We start from the raw sequence: 16,293 nt of genomic DNA on the forward strand, positions 1-16,293 counted from the left end.
TTTGTTTTAGTCCATCACTGAGGAAAAGAAAAAAGATAACAAGGACAGAGAGAAAAAGCTATTTCTCCATATACATCTGTTTCTCGCATGTCCTAGAGCTAAAAAGGGAAAATCATCTAAAATTTGCTTTATATAATCTTCATAGAAACTCGTAAAATTAATTTTATTTTAATTGGCAGTTATATGTTTATGGGAAAGAGTGCAATGTTTCAATGCACATATCCATTGTGGAATAATTAAATGGGGCTAATGAATGTATCCATCAGCTTATTTCTTTGTGGTGTTGTAACCAGGCAGAAAATCCATGGGTTCTTGTCAACTGCTTTTGCCAATGGAACATACCTGCAATGGTTTGCTCTTGGAGTAGAGAAGATTATATTTAAATCTGCACAATACAGCCAGCACTGCAGCTCACTAGGCTAATCCTCCACCTGCGGTGCCGGCACCCAGGTTCTAGTCCTGGTTGGGGCGCCGGATTCCGTCCCGATTGCTCCTCTTCCAGTCCAGCTCTCTGCTGTGGCCCAGGAAGGCAGTGGAGGATGGCCCAAGTGCTTGGGCCCTGTACCCATATGGGAAACCAGGAGGAAGCACCTGGCTCCTGGCTTCAGATCAGCACAGTGCGCCAGCCGCAACGCACCAGCCGTAGCGGTCACTTGGGGGGTGAACCAATGGAAAAAGGAAGACCTTCCTCTCTGTTTCACTCTCACTGTCCACTCTGCCTGTCAAATAAATAAATAAACAAATAAATAAACAAATCTGTACAATTCAGGCACAAGGCCGATAACTAAATACTAGGCTCCCAGAGGAGCTGGAAGTTACAGGTCCTGGGGCTTACTTCTAAGGAAGTTATACATATTCATTAAGTTTAGGGAAGTTCCAGGCAGAGTTATGCACTTCAGAAAGGAGTAGGCACACATGCCTGCCAAGGTGTCATGTGTGTTACATTATTTCATGTTCATCTGGTGTTGAAGATTTAACATAAAGAGAGGGGTTAGCTTCATATCAGGAAGGAGATGGTGAGGGGCCAAGCCCGGCTTCAGCACAGGTGCCACAAAGCGGCCACAGCTGAATCAGACTTGCATGCTTCTCCTGCATGAAATGTGTTAACCACTGAGTTTGGCTGCATCCAATCAACGGCCTCCCCCTGATCCTTCCCACCCCTTTATTTGCAAGAACACCTGGTTATTCTCAGCAAGCATTTAGCCAACGCAAGGCTACTTGTTTTGCTTCTGTGGGGGCAGAGGTGTGTTGAGCTCTCCTGCAGTTTATAACTGATGGAATCAAAAGGGGGAAAGGGCGTCACTGTCGTCTGGCTACTTCCGGCTTCATTGGGGTCATGAGCCCTAAAGGGCTTCAAGCAGGATGCAAATGAACTTTAAGGACTGGGGAGCAGGTTCCCATGGAAACGAAAGGTCTTGCAATAGGAGATCCGGCTCGGCTTTCTTGGCTACAAATGAAAATGGTTGGAAAACAAAGAAGATGGAGACCAAATAAGCAGAGAACAGGAAAGCAGATGGGTAAGTCAGCCAAACCCAGCAGAAGCTGGAGAACTCCATCCACCAGTCACATGAGGTTTCAGTAGTCCTTACTCCCACTTGTTGACTGTCCAGTTGGTCGGTCGACTTCATGGCTGGACATGTTTACCCAAACTCAGCAGGGCTGTTGGGTCACACAGACTCCCCTTGTTTCTGCCTGGAGAAAGCTCTAAGGTGATCTTAACTTGTGGGATGGCTGCATATAATGCTGGCCAGTGGTCGCCCTCAAGGAGGCCAAACCTCGGGATGATGTGGTTAAGTCTTTTTTTTTTTACTGAATTCCGTAGCTTTTTTAGATTTGATTCAAGTATGCTTCCAGCTGACTGGTAAAAATATCCAGAACTATTACCAAGTACTTACGTCCCCTGGCTTGTCAACATCACAGTAAAATCAGTTTGCTGACCCCCAGGTAGTTGTCCCCAGAACTGTGAGCCTGGGACTTGGGGCACTTATGTTTTGGGCTTTAAGAAAAAAAGATTTATTTAGAAGGCAGAGTGACAGAGGGAAGGGGAGCAAGAGAGAGGTTTACTATCTGCTGGTTAACTCCCCAAATGTCCACAACTTCTGGTGCTGGGCCAGACTGGAACTGCCTCCAGATCTCCCACATGGGTGCAGGAACCCAAAAGTTGAGTCATTGTCCACTGTTTCCCAGGTGCATTAACAGGCAGCTGGATTAGAAGCAGAGCAGCCAGGACACGAACTGGAACTCAGATATGGAATGATGACATTGCTAGCCACAGCTTAACCCTCTGCACAACAATGCCAGCCCTACTCCCATCTCTTTGGGGTGGTTGTTGGTGTTTGCACACAACATACACTTTTGGGTGATTCCTTGTTTCCAGTCAGATTGTTTGAGAGTCATTGAAATACAACTCCTTTCCATAATGAGTACGGTCACATGTAGCCTCAACAATTTGAAAGGCACAATTGTCAGTTATAGAAAACATGTTTGTCAGGATTATAATACCAACTTTTCTACACTGATGGAAGCCCATATGATTCTCTTCAGTGAGTGTCTGAATTAGTATCAGTAGGGGCAATTGTTAGACAAGCTAAAAATTGGAATGAGTGCCATCTACAGGTAGGAGATTTATATAGGAAAATGTTGGCTGCTTCATCTGCTGGCTGATTGCTGCCCCTGACAACACATAACTGCTGCTTCAGTGAGCCCTTTACTATCACCAGTAACTTCAGTATTAGAGTCCCCACGTGTTGTTTCTTTATTGTCTGCCATTAGAAGTCCCACTTGCCTTCCAAATAGCTTCTTAAGCATGTGGAACCAGAAACGCACACCTGGAATTGGGCTAAATGTGTATGTTTCTCCCTGAAGGCCAGTCCAAGGGCACAATCTCTATTCATACTCTATGCCCATTCTGTAACTGGATTTTTTGTTTTCTAATTAGGTTTTCTGGGTTCCTTATATATTCTGGATAGTAATCCTTTGTCAGAAGAATAGCTTAAATATTTTCTCACCTTATGTTGGTTGTTTCTTCATTTTGTTGATTGCTTCCTTGATTGTGCAGAAGTTTCTTTCTTTGATACAATCTAATATGTTTTTGCTTTTCTTTTTGGTGCTTTTGGGATCTTATCCCCCCCCCCAAAAAAAAAAAAACATTGCCTGTGGTATTATATTGAAGTGTTTCCCTTTTCTTTCTAGCAGTTTGATAGTTTTGGGTCTTACATTAAGATCTCTGATCCATTTTGAGTAGATTTTTGTATAGGAGGAAGGGAACATCTTAGTTCAATTAACTGCATATGGATATACAGTCTTCCCTTGCCAGTAACTGAAGAGACAGTCCATGCTCCAATGTGTGTTTTCAACAACTTTGTCAAAGTTGACTATAGATTCATGGATTCACTTTTTTGATCTCCATTCAGTCCCTTTGTTCTACATGACTGTTTTAATGCAAGTTCCATGCTGTTTTAGTTGAAATAGCTCTGTGGAATTTCCTGAAATCTAGTATTCTGGTTCCTCCCTCTTTGTTGTTTTTGTTCAAGATTGAATTTTATAAATTTTTAATAGTTGCATGAAAAATGTAGTTGGTATTTTCATGGAGACTGCATTGAATCTGGAAACCTCTTCAGGTAGTATGGACATTTTAATTATATCTTGCAAATCTTTTTTGTTTTGTTTTCTTTACCTCTTTCAGTAGTGTTATGTAATTTTCATAGTAGAAATCTTTCATACCCATGGTTAAATGGATTGCAAGGCATAACAATTTTTTGTAATTACTTCTTTCTGGTGCAGTTCATTATTGCTGTAGAGAAATGCTACTGAGTTTTGCACACTTAATTTGTACCATGCAACTGAACTTCTTTTTCAGTTCTACTAGTCTCCTGGTGAATGTATTCAGCTTTATTTCCATACAAACTCATGTCCTCTACAAACAGGGGCAATTTGATGTCTTCCTTTCCTATTTGTCTGCCTTTTATTTCTTTCCCTGGCCTAGCTGTTTTGGCTAAAACTTCCAATGCTATATTGAATAAGAGCAGTGAAGGTTGATAGCCTTTTCTGGTTCCAGATCTTAGAGGACATGGTTTCAGCTTTGCTCCTTCCAGGATCACGTTGGCTATGGGTTTGTCCCATCTGGCCTTTACTGTGTTGAGGTGTATTCCTTCTATACTTAATTTATTTAAGATCTTCAGTCACGAGTGGATGCTGAATAGTGCCAAATGCTCTCTGCATCTACTGAGGGGATCATATGAATTTTGCCTTTTTTTCTGTTGATGTGATATATTAGTTATTGACTTGCAGAGGCTGAATATTTCTGAATCCCTGATAGAACTCATACTTCATCATACTAAAGGACTTTTGTTGGTGTGTGTATTGAATGCCAATTGTTAGTATACAGCTGAGAAATTTTGCATCTGTGTTCATCAGGGATATTGACCTAGAGTTTTTTTCTGTTGTGTGCTTGACTGGTTTTGAAATCAAGGTAATTCTAGCCTCATAGAATGCATTTGGAAGGGTTCCCTTCCTTTCGATTACTTGGGAGTACTTTGAGATTAATTGCCTTTTGTTCTTCCTTAGGAGTTTGCTAGCATTCAGCAGTGAAACCATCTGGTCCTGGGCTTTTCTTTGTCCGGAGACTTCTTGTTACACTTCCATCTCACTACTTTTTATTGATCCATTCAGGTTTTCTTTGTTGTTCAATCCTGGTCAGTTATAGGTGTAGAAATCTGTCCTCCTCTTCAAAGTTTTCCAATTTGTTGGTGTGTAGTCATTCATAATAGTCTGTAATGGCTCTTTATACTTCTGTGGTGTCATTTGTAATGTCTCCTTTTCCATCTCTGCTTTTATTTATTCAAGTCTGCTTTCTGGTTTTACTCTAGCTAAAGATGTATGTTTTATCTTTTCAAAAAACCAAATTTTTTACTTCATTAATCTTTTCTATTTTAGTTTCCTATTTTATTTATTTCTGCTCTGATGTTTATTTCTTTCCTCCTAACTTTGGGCTTGGTTGTATCTTGCTTTTCAAGGTCCTTAAGATGTAGTTAGGTTGTGGTATTTGTGTGTGTGTGTGTGTGTGTGTAGGTGCTTACTGTTATAAACTTTTCATTAGAATTGCTAGAATTGCTTCTGATATGTCATAAGTTTTCAGCTGTTGTGTTTCTATTTTCATAAGATTCAAGGAATTTTTAAATTTTCCTTATTTTTCAAGGACCCACTTTTCATTTAGAAGCAAGATGTTCCATTTCCATGTATTTGGATAACTTCTAGAGTTATTTTCTCTTTGGCTGACCATTTCTAGTTTTACTCCATTGTGGTCAGAGAGGATAATGTGATAGGATTTTGATTTTTTTGAATTTGCTGGGATTTGTTTTGTGGCCTAATCAATGGTGTGTCCTAAAGACTATTCTTTTTTTTTTTTGGACAGGCAGAGTGGACAGTGAGAGAGAGAGAGACAGAGAGAAAGGTCTTCCTTTGCTGTTGGTTCATGCTGGTGGTAAGAGGATGTATCCTGTTGTGGTTGGACTTAATGTGCTATTTTTGTAAGAATCATTTGGTCTATAGTATAGTTTAATTCTGATGCTTGTTTTCCAATGATCTGTACACTGACAAAAGTGGGGTGTTGGAGTCCCCTCAAAGTCAGGGCAGGCTCAGAAGGATCCACAGTATGGCTGGGCGGGAGTTTGGGACAAACATGCAGCACTGCTCACACCCACCAAAACCAGAGCTTGCACTGCCCTGGTGGGGGTTGAGGAAGTAGGGGACATGGTCCTGTATCCACAGAGGTGATCACTCCTTCTTAAGGTTTTGGGAATAGGACCCACTTTGCTGTGCAGAACCACCTGACCAGTGTAGTGCAGGACACCGCTTAGGCTAAAATGTTGGTCGCTGCTGCTGCAGGGTCTAGCTAGGTTTATGAGGCTGTGGTCCTCTTGCCTGAACGGTGGAGTGACTGTGGATCCCCAGGGATGAGGATATACAGGGGTTTCTATCTCCTACAGCAGTACAGATTCCAACTGTGGCTCCTTTCTCAAGATGGTGTCATGGAGCAAGCATTTGGTACCAGTTGGATTCTCAAATTCCCAGCAAGACTGAAAAGCATAAACATTACAGACCTCTGAGCTGAAAGCTGGCAGCCAGTCTTGCTTTCCCACCCATCTGATGTGAACTGATACTGGGGAAATATGTTCCTGACAATCCTTCACACCCAGCATCTCCCAAAGCACCCTGCAGTCCGTGCTGCCTTGCTCAGGGGCACGGCCAAGGAGCACAAATCTGTTCTCCCTCCTGTGTGCAGGGACCCATGGGGGCTGAGGCTCTGTCCTGAGGACTGGCAAGAAGACAGGCACGGGAATGGACCAGCTAACACCTGTGGTGGCTCCGGTGATGGGCCGGCTAACACTCATGGCACCTCCGGTGATGGAAAGCACAGGAACCATTCCCGCTGGATGGACTGGAAACCTGAAGAGTGGGAGGCACGTGCTATTGCCTCATTCAGTGTTTGGACAGGAATGGCATTGTGGCGTAGCAGGTTAATCTGCCTGCCACCTGGTATCTCATCTCAGTACCAATCAAGTCCAGGCTGCTCCACTTCTGATCCAGCTCCTTGCCCGTGCACCTGGGAAAGCAGTGAATGATGGTCTGAATGCCTGGGCCCGTGACACTCACATGGGAGACCAGGATGGACTTCCAGGCTACTGGCTCTGGACTGACATAGCCCAGCCATTGCAGCCTTTTGGGCAGTGAACCAACAGACAGAAGATCTCTCTCTCTCTCTCACCCTCTCTCTCTCTCTCTCTCTCACTCACTCTCTCTCTCTCTCTCTTTCTCTCTCTCTTTCTCTCTCTCTTTCTCTCCCTCTTTCTCTCCCTCTTTCTCTCTCTCTACCTTTCAAATAAGCAAACCTTCTTTTAAAAAAATTAAGGTTCTCACCTGCCAGACATACTATGTCTGGAGAGTTATGTTTGCACAATGAAATAGGACATTTGCTGTTTTTCCCTCACATGAAGAATGTTCCTTTTTTTAGTTGTAAAAATTTATTTTATTTGAAAGGAAAATACTGAGAGATTGAGATAGCAATGTTCTCCATCCACTGGTTCACTCCCTAAATGCCCACAGCAGCCAAGGCTGGGCCAGGCCAAAGCCAGAAGCTAAGAATTCAGTCCACATCTCCCACATGTGTGGCAGGGACCCAACTGCTTGAGCCATCACCTGCTGCCTCCAAAGATGCACATTAGTAGGAATTCAGAATCAGAGTGGAGCTAGGATTCAAAACCAGGCCCTGCAGTACAGGCATCCCAAATGGCACTAACACCCACCTCAAAAGATGAGTGTCATCAACAGAAATGAGAAGACCCTAAATTCTGCCTCGTTTGTGTTTATGAGAAGACTGATATTGAAAACTGGCTTGATTTCTTGAACACATGAAAAAAATTATTTTATTCAAAAGGCAGAGTTACAGAAAGAGAAGGAGTGACAGATCTTCCATCCACTGATTCACTCCCCAAATGGCTGCAACAGCTGGAGATGGGCTAATCCAAAGCCAGGAGCTAAGCACTTCTTCTGGGTCTCCAACATGGGTGCATGGGCCTGAGCATTTATGCCATCCACCGCTGATTTCCCAGGCCATTAGCAGGAAGCTGCATCAGAAGTGGAGCAGCCAGGACTCGAACCAGCACCCTATGGGATGCCAGTACTGCTGGCAGAGGCTTAACCTAACATGCAACAGTGCCGCCCCCTTGTGCACATTTTTAAATACTCCCATCACAGCTCATCCTCTACCTTTGCCCCTTGTCATGATGTATTCATCAGTCAAGAAACAGAAACAAATCCAGTTATCATAATGGAGAGAACGGAATATGGGCAATGGGTCCAATAGCTACTGCAGGACAGAGGTAAAGAGGGAAAAACATGTGAACAGAAATGGTAACTAAAGGGACTCTCTCCAACAATGAGGCCTGAGTGGGGAGAGAAGAGATGAGTGAAATGTACCACACTTCATATGTAGTTAAGGTTAGTGACCATGAGTGACCTTTTATTAAAGAAAGGTGGAAAGTAGAGTAGTGATTTTTTTTAAGAGCTCCAACCTGGGGCCTGCACAGTGACACAGCAAGTTAAAGCCCCAGCCTACAGCGTTAGCTTCCCATATGTTGAGAGGAAAGGTTGTGGAAAGAGAACCCCAAAAGACATGGAGATGATGATAGATGCCTTCACATGCTGTGACCTGAGGACTGATTCTAGACATCTTGAAGCTGCCCATTTCAGTTCTAGGAACACAAGGATGGCAAGGGCAATGAGATTAGCTAATTCTGTTGACAATTCTCTGCAGAGCTCTCTTGATGTCCCTGTTCCTCAGGCTGTAGATGAAGGGGTTCAACATAGGGGTGACCAGGGTGTACATCAGTGAGGCCACAGCACTCTCTCTGGAAGAGGTGGAGAAGGATGCACTGAGATACACGCCTAAACTTGATCCATAAAATAAGCAAACGACCAACAGGTGTGAGCCACAGGTGGAGAAGGCTTTGTACTTCCCATCTGGGGATGGGACTCTCAGAATGGAGGACACGATTTTATAGTAAGAGAAGAGGATCCCTGAGATAGGGAAAAACCCAAATACAATACCAATAAGATACATGACTATGTCATGGTTGAAGGTGTTATCACATGTAAGATTGAGAAGCTTAGAAGGGTCACAAAAGAAATTAGAAATTTCAACTGCCTTGAAGCAGGTAACTGGTAATAATATCAAGTTGTGCAGCAGAGAATCGAAAAGGCTGGCCACAAAAGACACAGAAACCAAGAAGCCACAGCGGCGGGGGTTCATGATGACCTGGTAATGCAGTGGATGACAAATGGCTACAAACCGGTCATAGGCCATCACAGTCAGAATCAAATCATCCATGCATCCACAGATGAGAAAGAGAGACATCTGTGTCAGGCAGCCCACATAGGAGATGACTGTGCTGTGAGTGTGGATGTCCACAATCATCTTGGGAACCATGGTGGAGGTGAAACCCATGTCAGCCAAGGACAGGTTGCAGAGGAAGAAGTACATGGGGGTGTGCAGGTGGGTGTCAGAGATGATGAGCAGGATGATGAGCAGGTTCCCGAGCACTGTGACCAGGTACATGGACAAGAACAGCCCAAACAGGAGGGACTGCAGGGCTGGATCCTCTGAGAAGCCCACGAAATGGAATTCTAGGACACACGTCAGATTTTGTGTTTCAACAGAGCCTGTGCTCCTTCTGGAAAAAGAGAGAGGGATGGAAAAAGGAGACATGGGCCCACAGTGTTTGCATATAGTTATTCTACATATAGTTTTAATTCAGCTAATCATGGGTATAACATCAGGGTAACTCTAAGGTCCACAGAAGAAATATAATTAAAAGAATGTTTTTTAGAGCAACTTTAAAAAGTTAAGAAACCCAGAACATTAGACATAACTAGTCCATGAACATAGTCAAATGCAACCAAGTCTTTTAATAAAAAAGAATAGGAAATGCCCTTTTGTCTTCAAAGATAATATTCTAAATAAGCGTAATTAAGAAGCAGTTAAATATACTTTATTTTAACAATAATACAAATTTCATTGACTTATTTGTGCTCTAAATGCCAGGACTGTGTTATGTCAACACTAACTTAATGTTGATCATTCATGATTGGAACATACTGTTGTGTGTTAGTTATCTTTTAGAGGTTTCATCATTCTCCAGTTTTCTGCTTTCCCTTTTGTATCTCCTTTTTGTTTAATAGGGAAACACACAGAGAGACATGGATAGGGAGGGAGAGGGAGAGAGAAAAAGAAAGCAAGCACACCCATCCATTGATTCACTCCTAAATGCTTACAATGTCTTTGGATGGACTACTACAGAAGCTGGGAGCTGGAAATTGATCCAGGTCTCCTACATGGGTTATAGTCTCCCAAGTACTTTAGTCATCACCACTGCCTCCCACAGTCTGGGAGGAAGCTGAGTAATCAACAATAGCCAGGAATCAAGCTCAGACACTCCCTTGTGGAGGGGGTATCTTAACCATGTTGTGGGCACACTGTTGTGTGTCTGTCTGCCATGTGATCCATAACTTCTATCCTAGTCACTGGTGGGGGTCAAATTTTGATAAATGTGGTTTAGTTAAGTGCACATAATCATACAAAAATCAGTGATCAAGTGTAACTTTAGTGTATTCTGCACCTGTCAGTGAACAGAAATAAGGATTTTTTAAAAGAAATGTCTGAATTTTCAAAAGCTTAAACAGGTAATTTTTGTATTTGCCTCAAGATATCAGTAAATTATCTTGTGTTTGAGAGGTGTATCTTATTTAAATATTTTTTAAATTTTTCTTTTTTCATAACAACCTGGTAATGCCGCTTTACAGTTTTTATGATCATAAACCTTCCTATTTGCCGTTGAAGTGTTTGGTATCAGAGAGCACACAAAGTCAACTTTGAGTCCCAATCTTCCTATGCATAAAGAAAATATTTTCATATTAACCTTTCCTTATTCATGGGTTGTAATAACATAACTTTATCTGCCCTAAGACAACTGTAGTTCATTACTGTAGCAGGAGAAGCTGATTGAACTGAGAAATATATAAAAGAGAATTCCAGGAAGTAATGTAAACATACTTGTGCAGATTCTTCATCCGTGAAATGGATGTTTGCCCTACAAGACTGTTGGAAGGAAGTTTTCTTCAATCTTTTTATCTTTCTTTCTTCATTTTTCATCCTATTTGACACAGAGGTATCTTTCCCCCACTGCTTCACTCCCCAAATGCCCACAAGAGCTCAGGCTGAGGCTGGAGCCCAGATCTCCTAAGTGATGTCAGAAACCTGAGTACTTGGGTCATCATCCGAGTCTGTCATGCATGTTAGTAGAAAGCTTGGTCAGAATCAGTAACTGGGACTCGAACCAGGTACTTCTCTAGGAGAGACGAGTTTCCCAAGCTGAGGCTCAACCAAGTGCACCACAACGCATGAACCTTCTTGTCAGTATTAGTTTGTGCATCTCTAAGTAGATTTCTTTAAACCTCACCTGAAAAGTACATGAAGGTATCTAGTATACACACCTACTACCCCTGAAACTGACTAGGGTGCAGTGAAGTTGGGTTTTAAGCCCCTCTGGGATGTACATTCACTTCAAACATTTCATCTGCTTCACGTCTTTAGCTGGGAGGGGGGCATCATCTAATTAGTCCGTGCATTATTATGACAAGCTTTTGAAAATCTATGTCCCTCTCTTCATATCACACAAGTGAGGATTTCTGGATGAGTAGCAAAATTGGATGCATGTATGGTTTTGTCCAACACCTGTTTGCTATTCCAAAAAAAAATCAAATACATCTTTGATAAACCAACTAACTATATATTTGATACACCATCTATCTATCTGTATATCTATATCAACTCTATATTAGTATCATCAAATGTTTTTCTGGGTAATATCTAGTAGTAATCCTTTCCTAATAACAAGAAATTTCATGTTGTGTGGGAATGTTATTTCTACTTGGCATAATATTATTTCTGCTTGCTGTATGGAGGGAGTAAGGAAATCAGCATCATTCACCTACAATACATGCCAACACATGTGTAAATCTCTCCACCTCCCCGTGATTGTATTGTCCACTGGACACAGGAAGAATAACACCCATATCTGTGACAGGTTATCATCTAGGAGAATGGAGAGCACAAGCATTGCCTGTCCCCTTCTCCTGTGCATTTGTGCTATCTGTGAAACACAGTTCTGCCTTGATTTTTGAATACTCAGAAACAAAAGATTTTGCTGTAGATTACATTAATTGCCATTACAGGATCCATGTGTCCTTCACAGAGATGCAAGCACAAGCTATTCCATGGTCTCTAGTTCTGTGGGACTTTCCTGAAAGGGATCTTCAAGAAAGCACCAGTGTGTTAAAGCCACACTGATGACGGCCAGTTATTGCGAACCGTGGAAGGGTCTACTGAACGTGTAACAGAGATCTTCATTGCTGATGCCTCCACTCTGCCAAGGAAGGTACAGCATTAGGGCATTAAGAAAGGAAAGGGAGTGGCCGGCACCATGGCTAACTAGGCTAATCCTCCACCTTGCGGCAGCGGCACACCAGGTTCTAGTCCCGGGCGGGACACCAGATTCTGTCCCGGTTGCCCCTCTTCCAGGCCAGCTCTCTGCTGTGGCCAGGGAGTGCAGTGGAGGATGGCCCAAGTGCTTGGGCCCTATACCCCATGGGAGACCAGGATAAGTACGTGGCTCCTGCCATTGGATCAGCGCAGTGCACCGGCTGCATGGCGGCCATTGGAGGGTGAACCAGCAGCAAAAGTAAGACCTTTCTCTCTGTCTCTCTCTCTCTGTCCACTCTGCCTGTCAAAAAATAAAAAATAAAAAAATTTAAAAATGAAAGAGTTTCATTCTTCTCAAAAATACATGTTCACAGCCATATTGAAGTTTCAAAGCCTTTTTAGATAAAAATGTGTTTATTTTACAAAAAAAGCATCTATAAAAATTATAATGTATGGAAAATAATGTATTATGAAAAAAATCTATGTGGATTTCAAAAGCAGTAATTCATACTTTTCATTCCATTTTTCCATGAATATTCCGAAGTCCTCTCATTGGAGGACAAGAGCTTTGTTGGCTCTGTAGATGAGGTCCCAACTCAAATGACAATGCTAACTCTCAGAGATGCCAACAACTTGGCGTGGAGCAGATATGATTCAACACTACATTATCAGCATCTGAAATCTGATGTATTCAACTTCTTCATTATCTCTTCCTGCTCAGAAGGACTTAAACAGAGCTCCAGTGATCTAAACTACAGGAAACTCTGAGGACTGTTGGTAATCTCTTTCCAGTTCTGCAGTCAGAAATGGAAACCAACACCCCATTTTATGTCTCTGATTGAGAAGACTTTAGTGATTACAAGAGTGGTGAGCAAGTAGGCAGAAGAGAAACCCAGGTGTGGGGTCAGGAGAGCCATTTCCTCTGAGTTAGCATGGACCTGGGCTCCTGTGGTCTTAGCCTTTGAGCTCCGCCACACTTCACACAAGACTGCCCACAATCAACAGAGAAGCCCATGCAAAGAACACAGTGGAAGGAAAGTGAAACTGCTGCTGGGGTCACCAGAGGGGTAGAGTGGCCATGTGCCCTGTGTCTGATTCAGATGTGGTTTCAGGAGCCAGTGTATTAACTAAAGCTGCAGCCAGTAGCCCTGGCATCCCATATGGGCAACAGTTCAAGTCCTGGCTGCTTCACTTCCAATCCATTTCCCTGCTAACACACCTGGGAAAGCAACATAAGATGATCCAAGCCCTTGGGCCCCTGAACCACAAGGGAAAGCTGGATGGAGTTCCTGACTTCAGCATGGTGCAGCCCCAGCTTATGTGGCCATCTCATGAGTGAATCAGTGGATGGAAAACTTTCTCTCTCCACCTCTCCCTCTCTGTAACTTTCAAATATAATAACTTTTTTTTACAATGTGCCTTCAATTCTTTGTACTTCACTATCAGATACAAGTCACAAAAAAGTGCTGAGCTCCTCTATGCAACAGAAATTGGGAGATTGTGCAGATGCAATAAAACAGCCTACTTGCAACAGAGTTCAGAGCCTGATACTTAGGAAGCCCTCTTAATGCCCATGATGTTATGCTCCCTGGCATCTTCATCATCACCATTATGATCATGTTTCTGTGTTCAGGGGACAGTTTAGAGATGCATTTGCTTCTGTCATGAAAAGGACTGCGAGGGAGAGAGACTTAATACAGGAGGAAAGCCAAACTCTGAATGAGATATCTGGGACTCTTATGAGAAACAAGAACATAGACTTCACAGTCCTCTGGGCTGAAGCTTTGCTTATTGCTTCCCTCCCACAAGTCTACCCCAACTCTCACTTTTCTTCTGATGAGGAGAAAACAATGTTCCTAAGAGTCCAACCTCCTTCCCTGCTATCCCTCCGCACTTACTGGGCTGCGCTGAGTCTCATCTGAAGCATGACCATGGGTGATGGCTCCACTGCTCCTCTTCTGCCTGGACTGCAATGGAGGGAGCCTCAGGTTCTGCACTCAGGACTGGAGACAAACTTGGGCAGGGTCCTGGTGCAGATGCTCACAATGGGAGTGCAGCCACTATGTTTCCACCAGGAAGGCCAAGGTATGAATGTGCCAGGTCATTACTAGGACCTTGGGTGCACAATGCACAGAGCTCCCAATTAGCCAGCCAGTCCATGTTACCCTAGTCCCTGAAGACTTGCCTATATTCATGGAAGAGGAATAGGAGAAAATAAGTGTACCTGGAACCTGTCCACAAGGAAGGTCACCTGTGCCCTTTGGTGCTGACATCCAAGTTGCAAAATCTTGACATAAAACTCAGCCTTCTGTTTTCAATTTCACAGCTGAATATGTGATTTTCTTTGTCTCCCAATCCATTTTATTCATCATGAAACCTAAGGAGAATTGTATGTTGTATACCAATAATCAAATACTTTTCTCACTTTCTCGGTTAGCATTAGTCTCTAAATAGAGCTTCCTATTTCATTTCCTAAGCCTTTGCTTGGGTTTGTATTTTATGTCTTGGGAACTGATGTGCTTTTTACTAATTTGAATTAGTCTTCATCGCCAGGTTGTGACTCTTATTGAATTATACTCATAGATTACAAAACTATTGATAGTTACATATTTCTTTGTCCTTATACTTCAATACTTCAGAAGCAGCAGGTGAAAAAGCATACTTCAAAAAGTTTGCAGAAAAAAATGTAATTAACTGATAAGTTGATAATATGTATTTTGAGAACTTATGAAAGATCCTACATATGTACAAAAGCATTTCATTTGGGGGCTGGTCAGTCTAGTTATTCCAACCATCCTACTGGTCTGGTATAGGAGGAAAAATGCTTTCAACAGTGTCTCATGGGTCATCTGTATCCCATAGAACACACTGAGCTGAGCTCTCTTGCTGTGGGACATGACTGGGGGTGAGGTCCCATTGCCACATCATTCTCATTAAGCAATAAGAGCTGAGGCTCTCTCCTTAGGACTGTTGGGAAGAAAGACAGCCCTGGGCCTCCTAATGTGGATGAATCTGGGAGGAAGAGACAGAAGTACAATTTTTACTGCATTAGTATCAGGAGATTTTAAAAATTATCACTTTTATTTAAATGTAGAGGGACAAAGGGAGACAAAGATTTCTTCTATTCACCAGGTCACCCCAAAAAAACCATAGAACTTGGCCAGGAAAAAGCCAGGAGCTAAGAACTCAACACGAGTCTCCCACACAGGAGACAGGAATGAAATTAATTGAGCTAAAATCTGCTGCCTCTCTACAAGCACTCTAATGGGAAGAGGGAACTGACAGAGGAGCCAAGAGACAAACTCAGGTTCTTCAGTACGGGATGTGGGCATCCCAAGGGGAATCCCAACCACTCTGCCAAATGCCTGCCCTTGGCACCAGCATTCTGTAAGGCTGAAGACAGGCTGATCTGTCCTCCTGTGTGCTCTTGAGCACTCTGAGATGTACAGTGCTTTTGGTGGTGGTCTATGAGCACCACAGACTGACTACATCTCTCCAGCATTTCAGACAACCTAGCAAACCATCATGCTCTCAGCCAAATTGTCCTGCAGGAGAGCATTCCGAAAGGCAGGTTTTGTCTGCCTCCTGTATTTATTCCTATTCCACCATACTTCTCCATGGGGGATCCATGGTCATCTAGTCGAAAGAAGTGACTCTGCTTTCTCATCTTCCAGCAGAATCTCTCCAGTGCCATCACAACCAGGGGCAGCCATTCTAGGTCCAAATGCACCAGATGTTCCCAGCGGCTTCTGATGTTTTCTTATCACTTAAATGCTCATTTCACTCCCAATTGTATTTAGATTTTTGCAAAATTTTATTTAAGGTCTACAACTTTCATGTATTTGCTGTATACATTTTCAAAAACATAGTGATACTTCCCAACCTAGACTTCTTCCTGCGCACACTCCCACCCTTCTTCTCTTCCCTCTCCTGTTCCCATTTTTACTTTTTACAAAGAACTATTTTCAGTTAACATTATACTCATAAGATTTACTCTACACTCTGTAAAGAGTTCAGCAAATAGTATGAAGAAAAAATCCACTGTTCCTCAACAGTTGAGACAAGGGCTGCTCAAAATCATTGCCTCTCAAAGTGTCAGTTTCACTCCTATAGATTACATTTTAGGGGCTCTCCTAGTTAACAGAGATCAGGGAGAATGTGGTATTTGTCTTTTTGGGACACCCTCATTTCATTAAGTATAATGGTTTCTAGTTGTATCTGTTTTTTTGTGAATAACAGGATTTTGGTATTTTTTA

At 42.7% G+C, this 16,293-nt stretch overlaps 1 protein-coding gene and 1 long non-coding RNA gene across 9 annotated transcripts in view; one reads left to right on the forward strand and one right to left on the reverse strand.

The window, feature by feature from the left end:
- The first annotated feature begins 1,095 nt into the window (after positions 1 to 1,095).
- LOC149121543 (uncharacterized) overlaps positions 1,096 to 16,293 on the forward strand; it is a 110,158-nt gene continuing 94,960 nt past the window's right edge. For 5 of the 8 annotated variants that reach the window (XR_016223318.1, XR_016223317.1, XR_016223320.1 and 2 more), the window contains exon 1: positions 1,100 to 1,517. This is a non-coding gene — a long non-coding RNA (uncharacterized LOC149121543). Of the gene's footprint in view, positions 1,518 to 5,413; positions 5,483 to 12,581; positions 14,611 to 16,293 lie in introns of those variants that run through there. The other 3 variants (XR_016223323.1, XR_016223322.1, XR_016223321.1) reach the window with 2 other exon arrangements.
- LOC138845725 (olfactory receptor 7E24-like) lies at positions 6,284 to 9,481 on the reverse strand. The gene has a single exon (XM_089316348.1). The coding sequence runs from the start codon at positions 9,263 to 9,265 to the stop codon at positions 8,285 to 8,287; it is 981 nt and encodes a 326-aa protein (XP_089172474.1). The 5' UTR covers positions 9,266 to 9,481; the 3' UTR covers positions 6,284 to 8,284.

This window comes from Oryctolagus cuniculus, chromosome 16 (genome assembly GCF_051225735.1).
Source record: "Oryctolagus cuniculus isolate XC-2025 breed Fujian yellow rabbit chromosome 16, ASM5122573v1, whole genome shotgun sequence".
NCBI classification, from domain to species: Eukaryota; Metazoa; Chordata; class Mammalia; order Lagomorpha; family Leporidae; genus Oryctolagus; species Oryctolagus cuniculus.